The sequence below is a fragment of the Lissotriton vulgaris genome, chromosome 4_1 (assembly GCF_964263255.1).
Source record: "Lissotriton vulgaris chromosome 4_1, aLisVul1.2, whole genome shotgun sequence".
Classification (NCBI taxonomy): domain Eukaryota; kingdom Metazoa; phylum Chordata; class Amphibia; order Caudata; family Salamandridae; genus Lissotriton; species Lissotriton vulgaris.
The window spans coordinates 562,868,285-562,886,235 of record NC_141691.1 but is presented as its reverse complement, the minus strand read 5'-3'; the positions used below and the strand labels follow the sequence as shown (position 1 = coordinate 562,886,235).

General features: G+C 42.6%; 1 protein-coding gene across 6 annotated transcripts in view; it reads right to left on the bottom strand.

Moving 5' to 3' along the window:
• Positions 1-318: 318 nt before the first annotated feature.
• Positions 319-17,951, bottom strand: part of ARPP21 (cAMP regulated phosphoprotein 21) — a 325,940-nt gene continuing 308,307 nt past the window's right edge. For all 6 annotated transcript variants that reach the window (XM_086964746.1, XM_086964751.1, XM_086964752.1 and 3 more), the window contains 2 exons: positions 5,345-5,496; positions 319-1,131 (listed from right to left, as the gene is read on the bottom strand). In XM_086964746.1, the coding sequence (XP_086820872.1) occupies positions 874-1,131; positions 5,345-5,496 (410 nt within the window). In that variant the 3' untranslated portion in view covers positions 319-873. The remainder of the gene's footprint in view (positions 1,132-5,344; positions 5,497-17,951) is intronic.

Sequence of the window (17,951 nt, the reverse complement as noted above, 5' to 3'; positions counted from 1 at the left end):
AGCGGGGCCCAAGATGGTCACTATCTCCTACTAGCTGTCACTAACTGGTGTTAACGACAGCTAGGTAATAGGGAGATCATTTTATCTCCGCTGTCTTGGCTTTTAAAGCCAAAAAAGCGGAGATACATCCCTTGATAATATGCCCCCTGGTTTGCAAGAACTTTCTTAAAACAGACAAAGTTTACACATTTGCATCAAGTAATTGTTTTAAAAGACAATACATTAATTATACTCCTTTTTATATGGCAACGCACACTTTCAAAATGTGGATTACAAGTATTAATCAAAGAAGAGAAGATTCAAAACAGGTAATAGAAACATGACCTTCCTCCATGAGGTCAAATAGTTTTATTGTGATTAAACACTACAATACGGTATATATCCATAAAAAACTCTATATTTTATATAAATTATTCCTTCCTTTCATCAATTCTTTTTTTCCGAGACAGCTTTGGTACATGTGATCTTATGATTTATATAAATATATACACATATATATTGATATATATATATATGTATATATATATTTAGATTTAAATACTTTATTTTCACAAACTCAACACAAAGTACAAAACTAATCCAAATTAGGGATATTACAATCTACACAGTGCTGTTCAGCGGTAGGAAAAAATCTTACCTCGAAGTATTCATGTCACTAGCTAAGCTATAAAGGCAGATCTAGCAGACATGACAAAAATATGCACCATTAACCAGCAAACATTTTGTAACTTTTTACAGTTGACCAGTAGCAATCAATTGAGCATCATAAATAGTTAAGCTCTCAGCCGATCTTCCATCGAGTTCTTCTTTCTATGAAGGCCAGAGGTTATTTGTCATGAAATGCACCGTTAGTTATGTTTGTATGTCCTTTTTTCAATATTTAACTTGCCATCCTGTGGTATTAATGTTCGAACAGTTTGTCCTGCAGTTAGAGGAAATAACTGGAACATTTCCGGTCGGGCAGTGTGGGGTAACCAACCTTAAACTGTTCTGTGGGGAGGGAGGTATGACATTGCAATAAACAGGCATTCCATTGGCTGCAAGTGTTCCTTGACCTGATTGGTTTGGCAGCATCATCGATTGTTGATATGATGGTTGTGGCATTCCTTGAGATCCCTGGGTCATTGGCACCTGCAAATATGAGAGTGGATTAATAATTCACTCAAGTTAATAGCACGTTGTTCAAATTTAAATTCTCCCGTTTTCGCTTATATCTAAATTGCTAGTAAATTTGGGGCTCTGCATTACAACGTAAACAGAGTAAATACAAACTATGCCATATTTAGGAGTCTGTATGGTCAAGGACCTGCATATCACCATCCAAAATAGCATTACATTAAATATTTCTAAATTCGTGAACAATTTTAAATGATTACTCATTATTAATTTGATCTTTCATGTCTTTGCTACACAAATAGCATTGGTATTAAAACTAAGAGGAGATTATTGGTCCAATCGTACATGTTTTGACTAATCTAATTCCATTTTTGGGGGTAATAGTAGGAATGAAACAAGACCTCATAGACAATATGTCCCAACTTTTCATGATGTGGTGGTGGCTATTTAACCGGCTGTTGGGACTATTGTGCTATTTTTATGCTGATTATCAAGCTATAGGAAAATACGGGAGATGATTTACTATTTTACGAGTGGTAATGTAAATATCTAGCTAAAAAGCAGAAGTAAGCACTCTTTGGTCAGTGGCCATGCAAACAGTAAGTATGCATCCCTATTTACTCAGCTGCTAGTTAAATACCTGAAAATATGTAAGATCTGGCTGGTTACTAAACAAACAGCAAAGCAACATCATTATTTGTCGAGCACTGCCCATTGATGAAGCATGACATCCTTCGGGGAGTGTGAGGGCACCAATACAGGACACACTTTACTCAGACACCATCATTTGAGAACGACCGTAATTTCCCCTACTAACCTTCTTCCACAGGAACTGTGACTCCCATAGGATATCATTCTAGTTCTCAGGAGCATAAGTCACTGGACCTACATATAGCTCCTTGTCCCCCCTTTACCTCAGTCTTGTGATATTAAGGTTGGTGCTTGCACCACTTACTTAAGATATAGGTTTACTATATCTAAGGGTCACTGCACTTAAAACCTACAAGTCACCCCATAGCAGGCCTTTGCAATCCTGAAGGCAGGGAGCTTAGTTCTAGGTGAGAGGGTGCCCCTGCATGAGCAGGACACCCCTACATCCTACGGAGTCCATTCTCCCGGGTTGTCAGTGAAGCAGCCACATACAATATAGAGGGGCACAGCGTAATTATGCGATGACCATCTCGAACACGACTGCATCGAATCCTATCATGTTTGGTATCAAACATGTTAGAATCATACATATAAATGGTGTGGGAGGTATGATTCCAAGCACTGGAAGAGACCTCTGTAGGCTCTCGGTGCTCCCGGTACCAGTTCTCTAGACCTGGATAGCACAAAATGGTTGATGCCAACCAGAGACACATTTATGCCCTCCTGCTGCTGAGCCAAGCTCGAGCAGAGGAAGATGGAACAATAGGCATCCTGTAACAGGGAGGTTTGACCACCTCCCAGGCAGGATTTAATGTATTGGGACCAGGCAGGTGCACTTGCCAGCGCTAGAAAGTCAGCATGAGGGGCACACTTGGTGCCCCCATGCATAGTCCAGTTCAAACCAGTTCTGGGAGCCATTGGCTCCCGCTCTGGGGTGAAATTGGACGAAAAACATGGGGTTAACCTCCCCCCTGTCCAGACCCTCCGCTGGGAGGGTCCCCTGAATCTTCCCAACACTTTCCCTAGGGTACCTTAGGGCTTACCTGGGTGTAGGTCCCTAGATTTGTTGTGGGATAAGATTCAGATCAGACACCACTGCACCTCTACCGTCTGGGCACTCTGAACTCCTCTGGACTTCGTTTGGGCCTGACTTCATCTTCCTTCTTGTCTGCTGTATCACCTGTGCCTGTGCATCATAGAGGAACCTTCTAATCCCTGTGAAGCATCGAAGACACGTGAAGTAATCTCCTTGAAGGGAAGGAGTCACTCCCCTGCATTGGCAGGCACTGCAACTAAGTCAACCGGTCATCAGATCCTGAGCTCCTCCAGACTCTGTGGGTTTTGCAACACATGCGTGATATTCCACAGCTCCCAATGCCTGTCCAGCCCTCCCACCAACTTTGAGGCCAGTATCCCTCGTGGGGGTTGCAATAACCGACCCCTGTGCACTGTATCCAACTTACAGTTGCAAAGGCTTGTTGACTTCTTTGCAAGAAGATCTTGGGGTTCCAAGTAGCCCCAACCTCGAGCTCCTCCAGTGACCAGACTTTTCAGCCACACCGCATCATGTGCATCGTGGCCTGCATCTTTTGGTGAGCTGCTTGAGGTCCTCTTCCGCACATGGGTCCACTTGAAGGTCAAACTTGTTACTTGTTACTTTTGGGCTCCCCTCATTGCCCGGGCCTACCCTGATGCCCTTGCCTATGGTGAGTCCCCTGGGCATTGCTGGTCCCGACGTTGCTCCTTCATTGATTCCTGCGTGGCTTGCCTTTGCCAAGGATTGTTGGTGCTCCCGCCGGACACCGACCCATCTGCACTCGACAGCCTGCGTGGGACAGCTCATACCTGGGTCCTGGTCTTTCTATACCACTTTCTACTTTCTTAGTAAATGGTTTGGTCCCCCCTGGGGCAACTGTGCATTTTGTGCTATTCACTGTGTTTCTTTACTAAAATATTGTGTGAATTGTGTTTATCTCCGTGGTAAAGATATTGGACCGTACTAGAGAGTATTATATAATAAATACATATTTTTATAAACACCTGGTGTGGTTTTTTTTCAATTAATCTATACTATAAGATTTCATTCTGGTAAAACAAGCTGGATTACCCTCCCTCTGGACGAAGCCTGAAGGCTGCTCTCCACAGCTACCACTTAGAGAGCTTTCTAAGGTTGTCTAAGACCTCTTAAATCACCATAAGGGTTGCCTTGGCTGGTGCAAGGTGTCACTTACATTGGTGGACATCCTATACCAGGCCAATTTCTTACAGGCATAGAGTGAAATCATGTAGAGTAGAGTGTCAAAGAGTGGAGTTGCGTACAGTGGAATAGTGCACAGTGGAGAGGAGTACCGTGTTGTTTTCAGCACATTACGTCTGTGTTTTGCGTTCTGTGTTTCACCGCGTTCTGGTTTGGGGTCTTAGATGTAGGTAAGAAGTAGGTTTTATTGTTGATCTCTATCTTTTACCAATTTATTAATGTATTTATGGGTACAATTAATACATTCATAATTTTCTATATATTTTTACAGGAGTTTGGGGAGAACTGGGCATTTTTATTAAATGATTTTAAGGAGCACGGTAATTTGGAGGTAGTATCAAAATACTTAGTAGGCTTTTCACTAAAGATTTAAATATGTTAAAAAGGCAAATATACTGTTGACCCTACATTTTTTAAATTTATGGATAGTGTGTATTTTTGATTTTTTTACCATGTTTAGTTTTTTTTATAATTTATGTTTTGTACAGCAGTACACCTGGGACAGTACAGTCAAACTCTGTGTATTTTTTTGAAAATATATAGAAACTTATAAATATTTTTCTTTACCTAAGACTACTTTAATATACCTTATCTTACCTCCATTTAAGGGCGTACTGCGGAACATATGCAAACTGTACCTGAAATCTACATGGCTGCCTGTTTCTTTTGTAACAGAAGTCATTTGCCAATCACATAATGACTAGTCATCCCCATGATCTGTGTTAGTACCGTGGCACTACTTCAACAAAAGATATTGCCAAGTTTTTGATCATTATAACTTTATAACCCCTTCATAATATCAATTGCAATAGCAGGCATGGCAATCTAAACACTATAATGTATATTCATGGCAAATGTAATCAAAATCAATATAGCCATTCCTGAAGTACATTGAATACAAAAGTCTATGGAAAATACATGGGGGGGGGGGGAATGCTTTGGGACCCTCCTTTCATCTTTGCAGCCCTTCAATGATTCATCACAAACATATCCATCACTAAATATAGACAATGCTATAGGTCTGGAAAGTGTTTGGGATATATTCATATACATTTCCCTATACTTTTGCAAAGGGCAATCAATGGTGATCTATGCCCTAGTAGTGGACATGTCTGCCAAGAAGGCAAAATGTAAAATAGGGCTGGAAAGTTATTTGTAAATAACACTGGGAAAGACCCCCCCTCCTGTTTCCGTGTGTGGAAACCTCTAAAGTGTAGTAGTAAATATCCATCTGAGTAAATATTTACGTGAATAATTATTTTTATGAATCGGGCCTTTGTTTATGAGCTAAATTTTTGAAAATGTACCCGTCGTAAATACCTGATAAGACGGCATGGTAGGATACTGAACCATCATGCCTTGCACCTGGTTTCCCTGTTGATTGTTCATCATATTCTGGCTTTGTGGGGGCGGCTGCATCCCCATGAGTCCCTGGAACCCCTGTTGTTGATTTGGTAAGACAGACTGGAACCCTGCAGGAAAACAAAGATGCGATTCAGGTTAGTTAATGACATACGGACATTGCCTCAAATACAATCAACGGTATTTTAGTAAGCTGTAAATAAAATTGTTTGTATAGCATCGATTGCTGTAGCACACATTTTTGTAACTAAAACAGTATTCAATCAACATAAAAGATAATAAACGTTACTTCTCTGGAACACTACACGAGAGGAGCTACACGAATACAAATGAGCACATTTATGCTATCGCTTATTTTTCAGTGAACAAATCCATCGCCAAAATGCAGACTATTCTTTGACTTCAAGTAACCTGTTCCTGAGCTGGCTTATCAACATAATCAAGTGGAATATCCCCAGATGATTTGCTAAGAACCTCTGTACTTTCATATTAGTTCTGAATCACTTCATGTGGTCACCACAGTATCATAGCAATTCACAACACCAACCTTTGTTCAATATATTGAAGTAATGGAGAGATGGCAGAAAAACATAAGTAATTATTTAAGGAAGGTTCTTGGAGTAGCTTCGGATGTATCTTATCATCATTATAAAAATACACGTTTTAGGAATATAGTATCTGAATGTTGATTTCAGTTTGTTTTAAATTGACGTGGCCCAGGATTTGGGTAAATGTCAGCAAATTTGGAGAGAGGCTAGGTGTATGAATCCAGCACTGGGCAGGATTCCCTTGCAGAACCAAGCATTAGTATGACTGGGCCTATATGCAGTTAAGAGGGCATAGGTTTTAATCTACAAGTTCAATGATTTGGCTATCCTAAAAGCAGAATCCAAGCACATCTGCTTTAAAAAAGAATGAATACTAAACTGTTTAGTCTTCAAGCCTCACACTATTTCACATGGCATAAGGTCCTGCAGCCACTGTGAATTAGAAAGACATCAATGCCAGCACTGTAAAAATTAAAAAGCAATATCAAAAATACATCCGAGTATGCCCTGCTCCATTGACACCAACGACATAGCCCGGCAACGGGGGTTTCAGTGAAAACTACGGGGCATATCAACAAGCGGCAGCCCGCAGCCGCTCTTAGCGTGAGAATGCATATCACCGGCTATCGCTGGAAATTATCGCCATGCTAGCGCTGTATCAACAACGCATAGCGCAATGGAGATAATTATTCCAGTGATAGCAGTGTTTTCCATGGAACATCACTGGTTTTCCAGCAATTTTCCATGGAAAAAGGCGATATCCTTGGTGATAGGGCCTGTGGTCTTAGCCACATAATCCACCCCCATGTTAGGTATGCCTAAGTCAGTAATTTAACAGATGTTAAATTCCTGCGTTAAGGCATACTTAACGCAATTTCAAATATCGCTAACCCTCGTTGTCATTATGAAAAAGCTCGATTAGCGATATTTTCCCATGGTGTTTTGTCAGGCACGCCTCCTTTGCATCTCATTAGCAATGCGATGGGAGGCATGCTTACAAGGGGCGCTAATGCAAGGAAACACATGCTAGCGTGTCCTTGTTGATAATGCGATAATATTATCGCCGCTTTTCACCCAAAAACGGGCTCTAAGGGTGGCGATAATATTATCGCCGCCACTTCTTGATATGCCCCTACATTGGGACAGTACAATAAACTGTGCTCTATCTGCAATAAAACTGCATACAAGTATCTCTATGTAAACACAGAATAAAGAAGACAGGAGTCAAAGAAAGCTGGAGGTAAGACCTATTTTGCATGTGCACTGGTCACTGACAGATATATTTCCAGCCACGGTCCGTGCAGGTAACAGCGGTGGTGCAGGGTAAGGAGGGATTTTGAGGGACAATGCAGAGGGAAATGTAATTATTTATTTAATATTCCCTCTGCATCGTCCCTCGAAATCCCCCTTTACACTGCCCAACCGCCCCACCGCCACACCGCTGTTATCTGCATGGACCGCGGCTGCATATTCTCATGCATAAACTGTTTGCCTACTTCCCCAAATTATAAACTATCACCCATGACTTAAGTCAGGATTATATATTGTAGTCCCACATAATAAAGTAGTTATAGAATGCATTCCTTCTTTGATCATGTTTATGCACAAAACAAAACTCTAGGTCAAAAGTATACTTGACTAGTTAGCAGAAAAGTGCTGTATTTAGCTCGAGTCTGTGATGGGCTTGGACAACGTTCTACACATTCTGGAGCCATCAGCAACAAAACAGTGATTTTAGACATTCACAGAACTAGAGCTTTGTCAAAATTCAAGAGATTCCAATTATTCTTAAATCATTGAAACCAGCTGGGATTACAAAGTGGCTGCTGTCAAAAGCAGAAGTCAATGTCTGCATCTACAAAGTGTTGTTTTGAAGTCCCTGTCCTGTCAAGAATGTGCAGTACTGACAACATTGTGCAATGCTAAAGAAATGTATAACATTGAAAATGAGGAAAGCAGGTAAAGCCATCAGAGTAAAAGACAGCTTTCACTATATCATCGGTTAGAGACCGTCAAGGACAGTTGGTAAGTTTTCCATGCTTTGCTACTGCTGAAGGGTTCACTAGCCATTGATACATGTCCTTGGGGATCATAACGAAGGAGACACAGAACACAACGAATAGCACTAATATCTAGGGAGCAAAACAATTATAATAATTAATGAGTAAATATCCCTAGGATCAGTGGGAAACAAGCGTGTAGCAACATATGTTTTTATTGGTAACTTCTCAGAGAATGAACCACCTGATTATTTATCTCTGTGAGTTATTTTAATTACTGTTGCATCTTCCCTCTCGAACCAATCCGCTTTTTTGTAGAAGTATTGCACCGTCTTCTTAGTTCTGCTTTTGATTTTCTAGCATTAATCTTTCACTAGAAGTGTGAATTCCTAAACCGGCCATATTCCTCCAGCTAGGACAAAAAGCATCCATTCATGCACTTGTAACACTGCTTCCTTCATTGTGATAATTAAACTTCAGCCAATTTACATCCACCTTCTTGTTGCTCTGTCCTGCCAGGTTGTTTGAAAAGGCCACTCACCCTGAACCATAATCTCCTATTCTTAAAAGTCTATCTTTTCCAACATTCTTGGAGGTATCAAAATAGTTTCTTGCCTAAAAACCAAGTTCAATAAAATATACATACACTAGCAACCCCGTATCAATGTCATGGATAGACATGGAATGTAGATGGAAGGATAGATAGCCCTAGCACTAAGCATTGTAGCTTCTACTGATAGTCATCTCTCCACAGCAACATCAGTGCAAGTACTTCATTTGTTCATCGTCTTGCAGATTGCCCCAAAAGCAATTTACCATAGACTTCAGCTTCTCGTCTAAGGTGAGAGTGTAACTAACTATACGTGTTTGATATCTCATAGTTGGCTTCTATTATTCTTGTCTTGTGTTTAAATATATAGGTCCAGCCTATGTTTATCTTTTTAGAAAAAAAAATATTTTACCCTCACAAAAAACGAAATGCTACACAGTTCAACCAATCCACAACACAGTGTTGTGGTAAATTTCACTAATCCAGAGAAACTATAGCTCCTTCTCATACACAATAATCACCCTTCCTCTCTCTAAGGTCAGGTTACCGCTATTACTATCCAATATATTAGGAGGCAGTTAGGGATTGCACTCAGTTGTGGGACCGGGATATTACTACCTGTATGGAGTGGACTCCACCATGGTCATTTAACGTATTGCTAGTAGGACAATCCTACCCTCCTTTTGTGCTAAACCAGGGGCATCACAAATGGATCCCATTGGTTTCAGTCCTCTGACGCACACACACACACAGAGTCCTCCTACCATAAACGTGTCACATACTCACTGTACGCGCACACAGACTCGACGTATACAGATGATTCAGATCAAGGGGCTTAGCCTCACAGAGCAATAGAACCCTGCATGAGAGGGGTCAGTGGGCCATGCTGTCCATGATACATATAACAAGTTCTAGTCACACAATACAATATCAAACATGGTATGCTGCCACTGCTGCTTTACGTGATAAACCCAGATAAGGGACAATCGTCCGTAGTCCATTATGAGGGCATTCTTAGTGGGCTGCTCCAGGTCACAAGACAAATCCTGAACCTCACTTTGTCAGGTAGAGGCCTAAGCCACTGTGCACACACTAGATTATCCAGGACCAACATTTTTAAAAGTCAGGATACAAGATTCATATGCAGTGGGCACTAAAGGCAGTGAAGCATGTCTAACATATGCTGCAGTGGACATTCCCATCCAACACAAGTATGTTCGAGAGGGCTCAGTTGGTCCCTCCTCATGAAGATTCCCAGCAGTCCCCGTTCTTGTACACAGATAACAGCAACTATAGTATGAATGTGATGTGGCTAAACGATCTGATGACTACAAAAAACTAGCAGTGTGCCTATAACAGTTCTCACCTCTTGCCTGATCTTCAAAAACACACATTGCACTCTTCTGCCTGATAATTGCTTGTAGGTATGTGAAGCTAGGAACCATATAAATACTCATGAAAAGGCTTTATGAATAAATTATATTGAAGCTAATTTCAATCAGCAACAAATATTTTAGTTTTTCCCATGGTTTTGTAAGTCATATAGGGCCTGATTATGAGGGAGCAGATTGCAAGTGAGTGAGGTTAATTTAGACCCATGTGTAAACCCCTGTTTTGGCATGGGTCAGAGTTACGAGTTTGACGTTATTTAACGCAAATGAAAATTACTCAATCTTTTTTAAATTTCATCAGGTCAAACCTGCCAAAATTTGACGGGGAAAATCATACAGCATTTACTATATCATGTAGATTTTTGTGTACTAAACCCCAAAAGCCTCATGTTAATCCCCACAAACTCGTAATACATGTTATATATTGCACCTGATAACTTATGTATCCTGTGGTATTGTTGTTAATCAGCTGCATTCTTATATGTACTCGCAGGCTTACAGACAGAACTAGTATGCTTTTGGCTTTCCAGAACTCCTCCACTTTTTTCTTGGCCCCCAAGTCCCAACCATAAAACCCTAAAGGTCATCTCACAAATGGTTGGTATACAACCCCAGGACATGGAAAGTCTCATTTGGGGTAGGACCTTCTCCATTGGAGCTGCCAAGGAATGGATTAGACTGCCTCTGAAGATCCTCTCTTCGTCCTCCCTTTCAGCTATTCATAATAAAACTGGAAAATCTGTTCTTTAATCAATAAAATCAATAGTCTATCCCTTGACACCTGTTTCCAGCTATGTTACTATATATCACAGCGTGATTAAGTCATGGTGTACATGGTCTTAACAAACAATAAGCATCACAAAGACCATTAGATTAAAAATAAAATATAACTCTCCCAATATTCTACACACCTCAGTGCTCTACTGTATGGAAATTACATCAGGTTACAGTTTGCCATTTTTTCCATCAACTCATCAATTTCATAATATCAGGTTACCTTCGAGCAAAATACAACAAATCTGCTCAGAAAGCTGCCTGCACAGCAGGTCTTCCTAGCTTCACCTGATGTGACATCTGCTTTGCTTCACACTTTACTGTCCAGGAGGGCAGTGAAGAACAAGGGAAAGTGTACAACTAAGCACAAATCTAAACACTGTGCCAGTTCCCCGTCAAACAAGGTGTGTTTCTTCAGATTGCTAATCCTTCAAAATAACTCTTCTGTGGCATATGTGTTCCCAGATACATAAGCAAATGTTTCAAGGCTGACTTGTGGGACACCATTCTAGAGGGTTAACTTTAAAGGTAAGAAACGTTTCATGGTGAATTTAAATCACTCTCAGAATACACAAAGAAATTACTGGAATAGAAGACTTGATAAGCATCCAATTTGTGTCAAGGCATATTTATATGAGGTAGTTTCACCGGTATAGAAAACAATCTCTAGGTGGGGCATGTTGAACTTTACCTTTGTATAAAGGAGACACACTAGTGCAAAATTCACTTTTTTAGTGAACAGTCAATGGTTTAACTTAATAGGACACAAAAGGGATAAGACAGCATTGTATGCTTTACTCACGCATAAAAGGCACAGTACAGGTAGCAGATCTAAAATCTTTGCGCACACACAGAACAAATACAGTACCAGCTATAACTGTGAAAATGTATATCACACAGTACAAGTATAGCATAATTAGCATCAGTGCGAGTTCTCCATTCAAAAATGGATAACACAAGCAGCAGAACTACAAACTCCGTATTACACTCTTGTGCCCAGATGCATCAAGCATTTTTTGAGTCGCAAACAGTGCGATTCCTTAAAATCGGCCGTTTGCGATTCCGAAAATGCTTTTTGAGATGCATCATTTGTTTTTGTTTAAAATCGCTAATTTTGCGATTTTCTAAAATGCGATTGAATTTAAGGAATCGCAATATTGCGATTCCTTAAATGCAATGCATCATTCTTAAAAAACTTGCGATTTTGCAAATTGCAAGTGCAAATTACCACGAGGTTGAACCTCGTGGTAATAGGGACCCTAGATGAATGGTGCCTGGTCAACAGACCAATGTGCTCCGATCATAGTGCACCCATGTGAGTACGGTATACATCCCTTAATCATACACCTTTACTCTGTATGGACGCTGATATAAATATCAAGCATAGAAACTAGACTATAACTATGGCCTATTAGTAAGTTCCCTTACTGGGGCGATGTATAGGAGAACAAGGCTTCAAAATAAAAATAAACAAACAGGATATGCCACAGTCAAAGATATGACTAGATGTTGGCAGCCACTGTAAACACAATGGAGCACATCCCGAATTAAAATATAAGGGCCCCAATCTAAGATGAAAACAACACCAGCATAGTAACATCTAATAAACGGACACGGAATGAGAAATGCAGGAATGACCAGTGTTTGCTGTGCTGAGTACTTTGCTCCTTTCATTACTTTTCTTGATTTTTCAAGTTGTTCAGAGCTAGACATTTAAATCTTATCGAGTTTTAATTTCTTTAAAAAAATAATATGAACAGATTTGCTACTTACATAATATAAGTGCAAGTATGCAAGTGCAATCATGAGGCGTAGAAAAACTCGCGCAAGTCGAGTTATAACCTGACGTGTCAGCTTGACTTCGAAGTTGTTACCAGCTTAGGGAAAGCTCATAAATCTCAAGTTCTTTCATTTCACAGACGAGCAGTTAATTTACAATTTTATTATCTTCATTCTGAGACTTGTAGTCCTGCATTTATAATGGCAATAACAAAATGTAAAGTACCGATTCGAAGGATAATACAAATAATTAATACGCTAGCCACACTGGATTTAGAACAGTTTGAGCGCCTAGACAAATTGTATATCATAAAACATTTGTGGCGCAATATTGATGGGGTTAACTACACTGCTTTTATTTCTCGCAACTACTTTTCCGTTTTCAATTCAATGCACTGTAAATTATCTTCGAGTGGTCATCATGCATGAAATGGAAAAACTACTTAATTGGCATACAGGTCGTGGTTTTTTAACAAATGTTTCTTGGATAAAGCTGAAAAGGTGATGTGGAGCCACGCATGAATATGCAACGTGAATCACTGACATTTCATTGACATGGAATTAAAATACCATGTTTAGGGCCTGATTCAAATCCGATAGATATAGCATAAGTAGGATCAATCAGTCAAAAAGTGCCCAAATGCACAGGAACTGTTACTGAATTTTATGCATACGAAAGAACACAGGAATAACAACCGCCACTATGTAAACAGACAGAGACATCCAGGAAAAGCAGCTGAAGACCAGCGTGACAAGCTTATTTCACGGGCTCCACACATGCTACTTTGCTGTATCCCTGGTAGATAGTACCACATGGTCCACATCACCCAGTAGTCACTGCCAGAACACGTGTGGAGCCTCCAAGCCACTGGAAGTCCCCACTGGGGACCGCTGTCTGGTAACACCAGCAGCGACTAGCAGCCCTTTGGGCAAGCCACCCAACTGGGTTGCAGGCTACGGAAACCACAATAGTAGCTCAGCATTGGCTCAAGCTTGCACCACAACAGATATCTGCACTACACTGTCCCCAGCTTGCTTAATTTGATCTTTTACTCTGAAGCCAGCTCACTCAGACTTACAGAAAGAACACAATTAAAAGTCAGCATCCCTGTTCAATCAGTCAATCAATCAGAGCATTTGTAGAGCGCACTACTCACACGTGAGGGTCTCAAGACGCTAAGGGGGGAACAGCCAGGTCTTGAGAAGTCTCCTGAAGGTCAGCAGGTCCTGGGTCTGTCGCAGGTGGATGGGGAGGGTGTTCCATGTCTTGGCGGCAAGGTGAGAGAATGATCTGCCGCCGGTGGTTGCTCGATGGATGTGTGGAACGATGGTGAGGGCGAGGTCCGCGGAGCGAAGCTGGCGGTTCGGGCTGTAGAAGGTGAGTCATTTGTTGGGGTATGCTGGTCCGGCGTTGTGGAGGGCTTTGTGAGCATGGGTGAGAAGCTTGATGGTGATCATCTTTTTGACCGGGAGCCAGTGCAGGTCTCTCAGGTGGGCAGTGATGTGACCAGCCGTGGTCGGTAGTGGGAGTACCTGCCGGATGGTAACATGGGGAGTGGGAGGGGCAGGGTGGGGGGTAGTAATGTATGATTTACAGAGCTTTACAGGTAAGTAAACATATAAATAAATAAAACTAATTTCGTTGCGCGCACTGCATCGCATTTGTGGATGCAGTGCACGCAACGAAATTCGTTTTATTTATTTATATGTTTACTTACCTTTAAAGCCCTGTAATCCATAGATTACTACCCCCCACCCTGCCCCTCCCCACGTCACCGCTCGGCAGGTACTCCCACTACCGACCGCGGCTGGATGTGGCTGTGGCAGGGAATGTCGAGGATGAGGAGTGCAGAGGCATTCTGTATGCTTTGAAGTCTTTTCTGGAGTTAACCATGGTTCCCATGTAGAGGGCGTTGCCGTAGTCCAGCCTGCTGCTGACGAGGGCCTGGGTGACAGTTCTTGTGGTTCCTGTGGGGATCCATCTGCAAATCTTGGGAAGCATGCATAGGGTGCTGACGCAGGAGGATGAGACAGTGTTGGCTTGCTGGGTCATTGTTATTGATGATTTCAGGATGAACCCCAGGTTGCGTGCGTGGGCCATGGTTGTTGGTGCAGCTCCCAGCGTGGCCGGCCACCAGGAGTCGTCCCAGGTGGAGGGGGTGGAGCCGAGGATGAGGAACTCCGTCTTGTCTGAGTTCAGCTTCAGGCGACTGTTCTTCATCCATTCGACGATGGCCTTCATTCCTTTGTGGAGGTTGGTTTTGGCGGTGGCAGGGTCCTTGGTGAGGGAGAGGATCAGCTGGGTGTCGTCGGCATATGAGACGATGTTGAGGTCGTGCCATGTAGACGTTAAAAATGGTCGGGTTGAGGGATGAGCATTGGGGTATGCCACAGGTGATCTTGGTGGCTTCGGATCGGAATGGAGGGAGGCAGACTCTCTGGGTTCGGCGATGAGGAAGGAGGTGATCCAGTCCAGGGCTTTGTCGCAGATACCTGCGTCGTGGAGGCGTATGCTTAGGGTATTGTGGCAGATGGTGTCAAAGGCGGCCGATAGGTCCAGGAGGATGAGGGCCGCAGTTTTGCCATTGTCCAGCAGGATCCTGATATCGTCAGTCGCGGCGATGAGGGCAGTTTCGGTGCTGTGGTTGCTGTGGAATCCGGGTCAGTTGCCTGTTGAAAGCGAGAAAGCGGGTCAGTTGCCTATTGACAATCTACAAGATGACTTTCACTGGGAACAGAAGCAGGGAGATGGGCCAGAAGTTCTTGAGGTCCTTTGGGTCCGCCTTGGGTTTCTTTAGAAGGGCGTTGATCGAGGAGTGTTTCCAGCTCTCCGGGAATGGGGCGGTCTCGAAGGAGTTGTTGAGGATCTTCCAGAGTTGGGGTGCGCTGATGGAGCTCGCTTTGTTGAAGATGTGGTAAGGGCAGGGGTCGAATGGTGAGACGGAGTGGAGGGTGTTCATGATTTTGATGGTGTAGTCGTCATTGACGTCGTTCCAGGAGAGTAGGAGGCTGGTGTGGCTGGGGGGCAGTGAGTCTGAGGTGTCGGCGGCTGTCGGCGGTCTGGGTGTTGAAGCTGTCATGGATGTCTGCGATCTTGCGGTGAAAGAAGGTGGCTAGGGAGTCACAGAGGTCTTGCGACGGTGGGGTGTCATTAGAGCTGGAGCTGGGCTTGGAGAGTTCCTTCATGATGTTGAAGAGCACTTTGCTGTTGTGCGCGTTGTTGTTAATGCGTTCCCTGACGGAGGTCCGTTTGGCGGTTCGAATGAGTGGGTGGTGCTTGCGAATGGCGTTCATGAGGGCTGCGTGGTTGTCTGGCATCTGTTCGTGGCACCACTTCTTCTCGAGTCTTCGGAAGGTCTGCTTGGATGCCTGAAGGTCGGAGGTGAACCAGATGGACCTGTCGGTGTTTCTGTTTGAGGGTTTCTTGATCGGGGCAAGAGTGTTGGCGCAGTTGTTGATCCATTTCCTGAGGTTGCGGGCGGCTGTATGAGTGTCGGTGGGGTCGGTTGGTGGGTCTTGGGCAAGGGTGGAGATTAGCTGGTCTTCGGTGACCTTGTTCCAGCTGCGGTGGGGGGATTCATTGTGGGTGGTTGTGCGTGATATGTTTCTCGAAGGAGAAGTGGATGCAGAAGTGGTCGGTCCAGTGGAGTTCGGTGATGTGGCTGAAAATGACAAGGTTGCTGGCGGAAAAGATGGGTTTGGGCCTGTGTCCGGCGGAGGGGGTGGGTGTTGTGATGAACTGTTTGAGTCCGAGGTTGGAGAGGTTATCGAGCAGGATGGTGGAGTTGCTGTCATTGGCGTTCTCAAGGTGAAAGTTCAGGTCTCTGAGGAGGTTGTAGTCTGTGGATGCAAGGGCATGCGTGCTGACTACGTTGGTGATGGAGTCAGGCTCTACACACAACTTTCAAGCATTTCTCAATCAACTGAATGAGGATTTTCTCAATTAGTTCAAGATCAACCCGCAGAAGCAGAATAGGTTTCGAGCTACCTAGTTGTTTCTTAACTTCTGGATGCTACAAGCTCTGTCTGCTGGCTGTGATTTTGCATTAATCTAATCTTTTAATGACAGCACTATATTGAATATCAGGTTCTAAATCTGAATATTCGCTGCTATGATGGTGCAACAGTGGTAAACACATGTTGTAGTAGTTAAAAGCAGGTGAAAGAAGGGGCAATTGATTTTGGGGGGCATACATAACAAACTTATAGATGGTTAAAAAGTGAAAATAGGAACTTTTTCTATTGGGGTTCTGAGTGACATTGTAGAGAACTCGAGCTTTGCTATTGTTATCTATTTGGTTTCGCTCTGAACCTCACAATGAAAAACACCCCCGTTATTTGCACTCACCCGCCTATAACTCTATATATCTTTATCTAACGCATGTCATAATATCTTGCAGGGATTTTCCACATTTTAAATTAATAATCGATTCTGTAACAGAATACCAAATATTATCGGTATGATTAAAACAATTGTTATTCATTCAAATGTTGACCAAGTCTCCATGGTTGTTTTTCAAGATTGTTCCACCTTCCTTATATACAAATGGTTACTGATATTATATTAAAGTAAAATCTAATTCTTTAGGTTTTAACTTGAATAACAGTACTAATTCAGGCAGTTGCATTGAGGCATCATAAACCTGAATACACGAGTGTCAATGTGCCCTGTTTCAATGCACAGGAAACATGACATGATTCACTCTTTCAATGTAGGGTCCAAATGAGGTGCAAGACATATGCTAATTTTCGTTGTAGAAGTGCCAAAGGAAAAACACGACCAAAATCTAAAGAGAAGGCTTGATGCCTGTGCCTTCCTCCTCATGTATTCCAGGTGCGGAAATTTGGGGAAAACTACGAGCAATTTCTACCCTACGCGGATTGCCATCAATAGTAGAAAAGTAAGTGTGACTACTGACAATGGCAAAGGGAAACATTTTCCATTGTAAGGACCTGCAGGCAAATACTATTTGAACTAGTAAAACACTGAGGGATCGATTCACAAAAGACCTCCACACTTGTAAAGGACACCTTGCAGTTGGGGTGGGACCTCTGTACTGCAGTTAACCATTGTGGGGCCCCAGCCACAACTACTGGGCCTCTGCCACAAATGTGAAGGCCCTTTGTGACTCCAGTCCCTGAATATTGTTAATCCAATGTTATAGCCTTAGTTAAAGAGTCTTTTAAGCAACTGGTTATTTTTATCAACTGCAGATGTGGCCCATGCAGGCAACAACGGTGGGGCCAGTTGGGGGGGATTTCGCGGACAAGGGGAAATTAATTATTTATTTAATTTCCCCTTGTCATCGTCTGTCAAAATCGCCCCCGCAACCTGGTCCCACCGCTCTCTCCCCCCACTCTTACCTGCATGGGCCATAGCTGAGCAACTGGTGACTTTTACTTTTTAAATTTCTCTTCATTAAACGGTACAGACATTGGTGCTTTGGGAACATGCAACAAGAAGACTCTAAAAGACTATTTTCCCAGGGAAAAAAGCTAGAAGTTTCACTGTAATGGTGATTT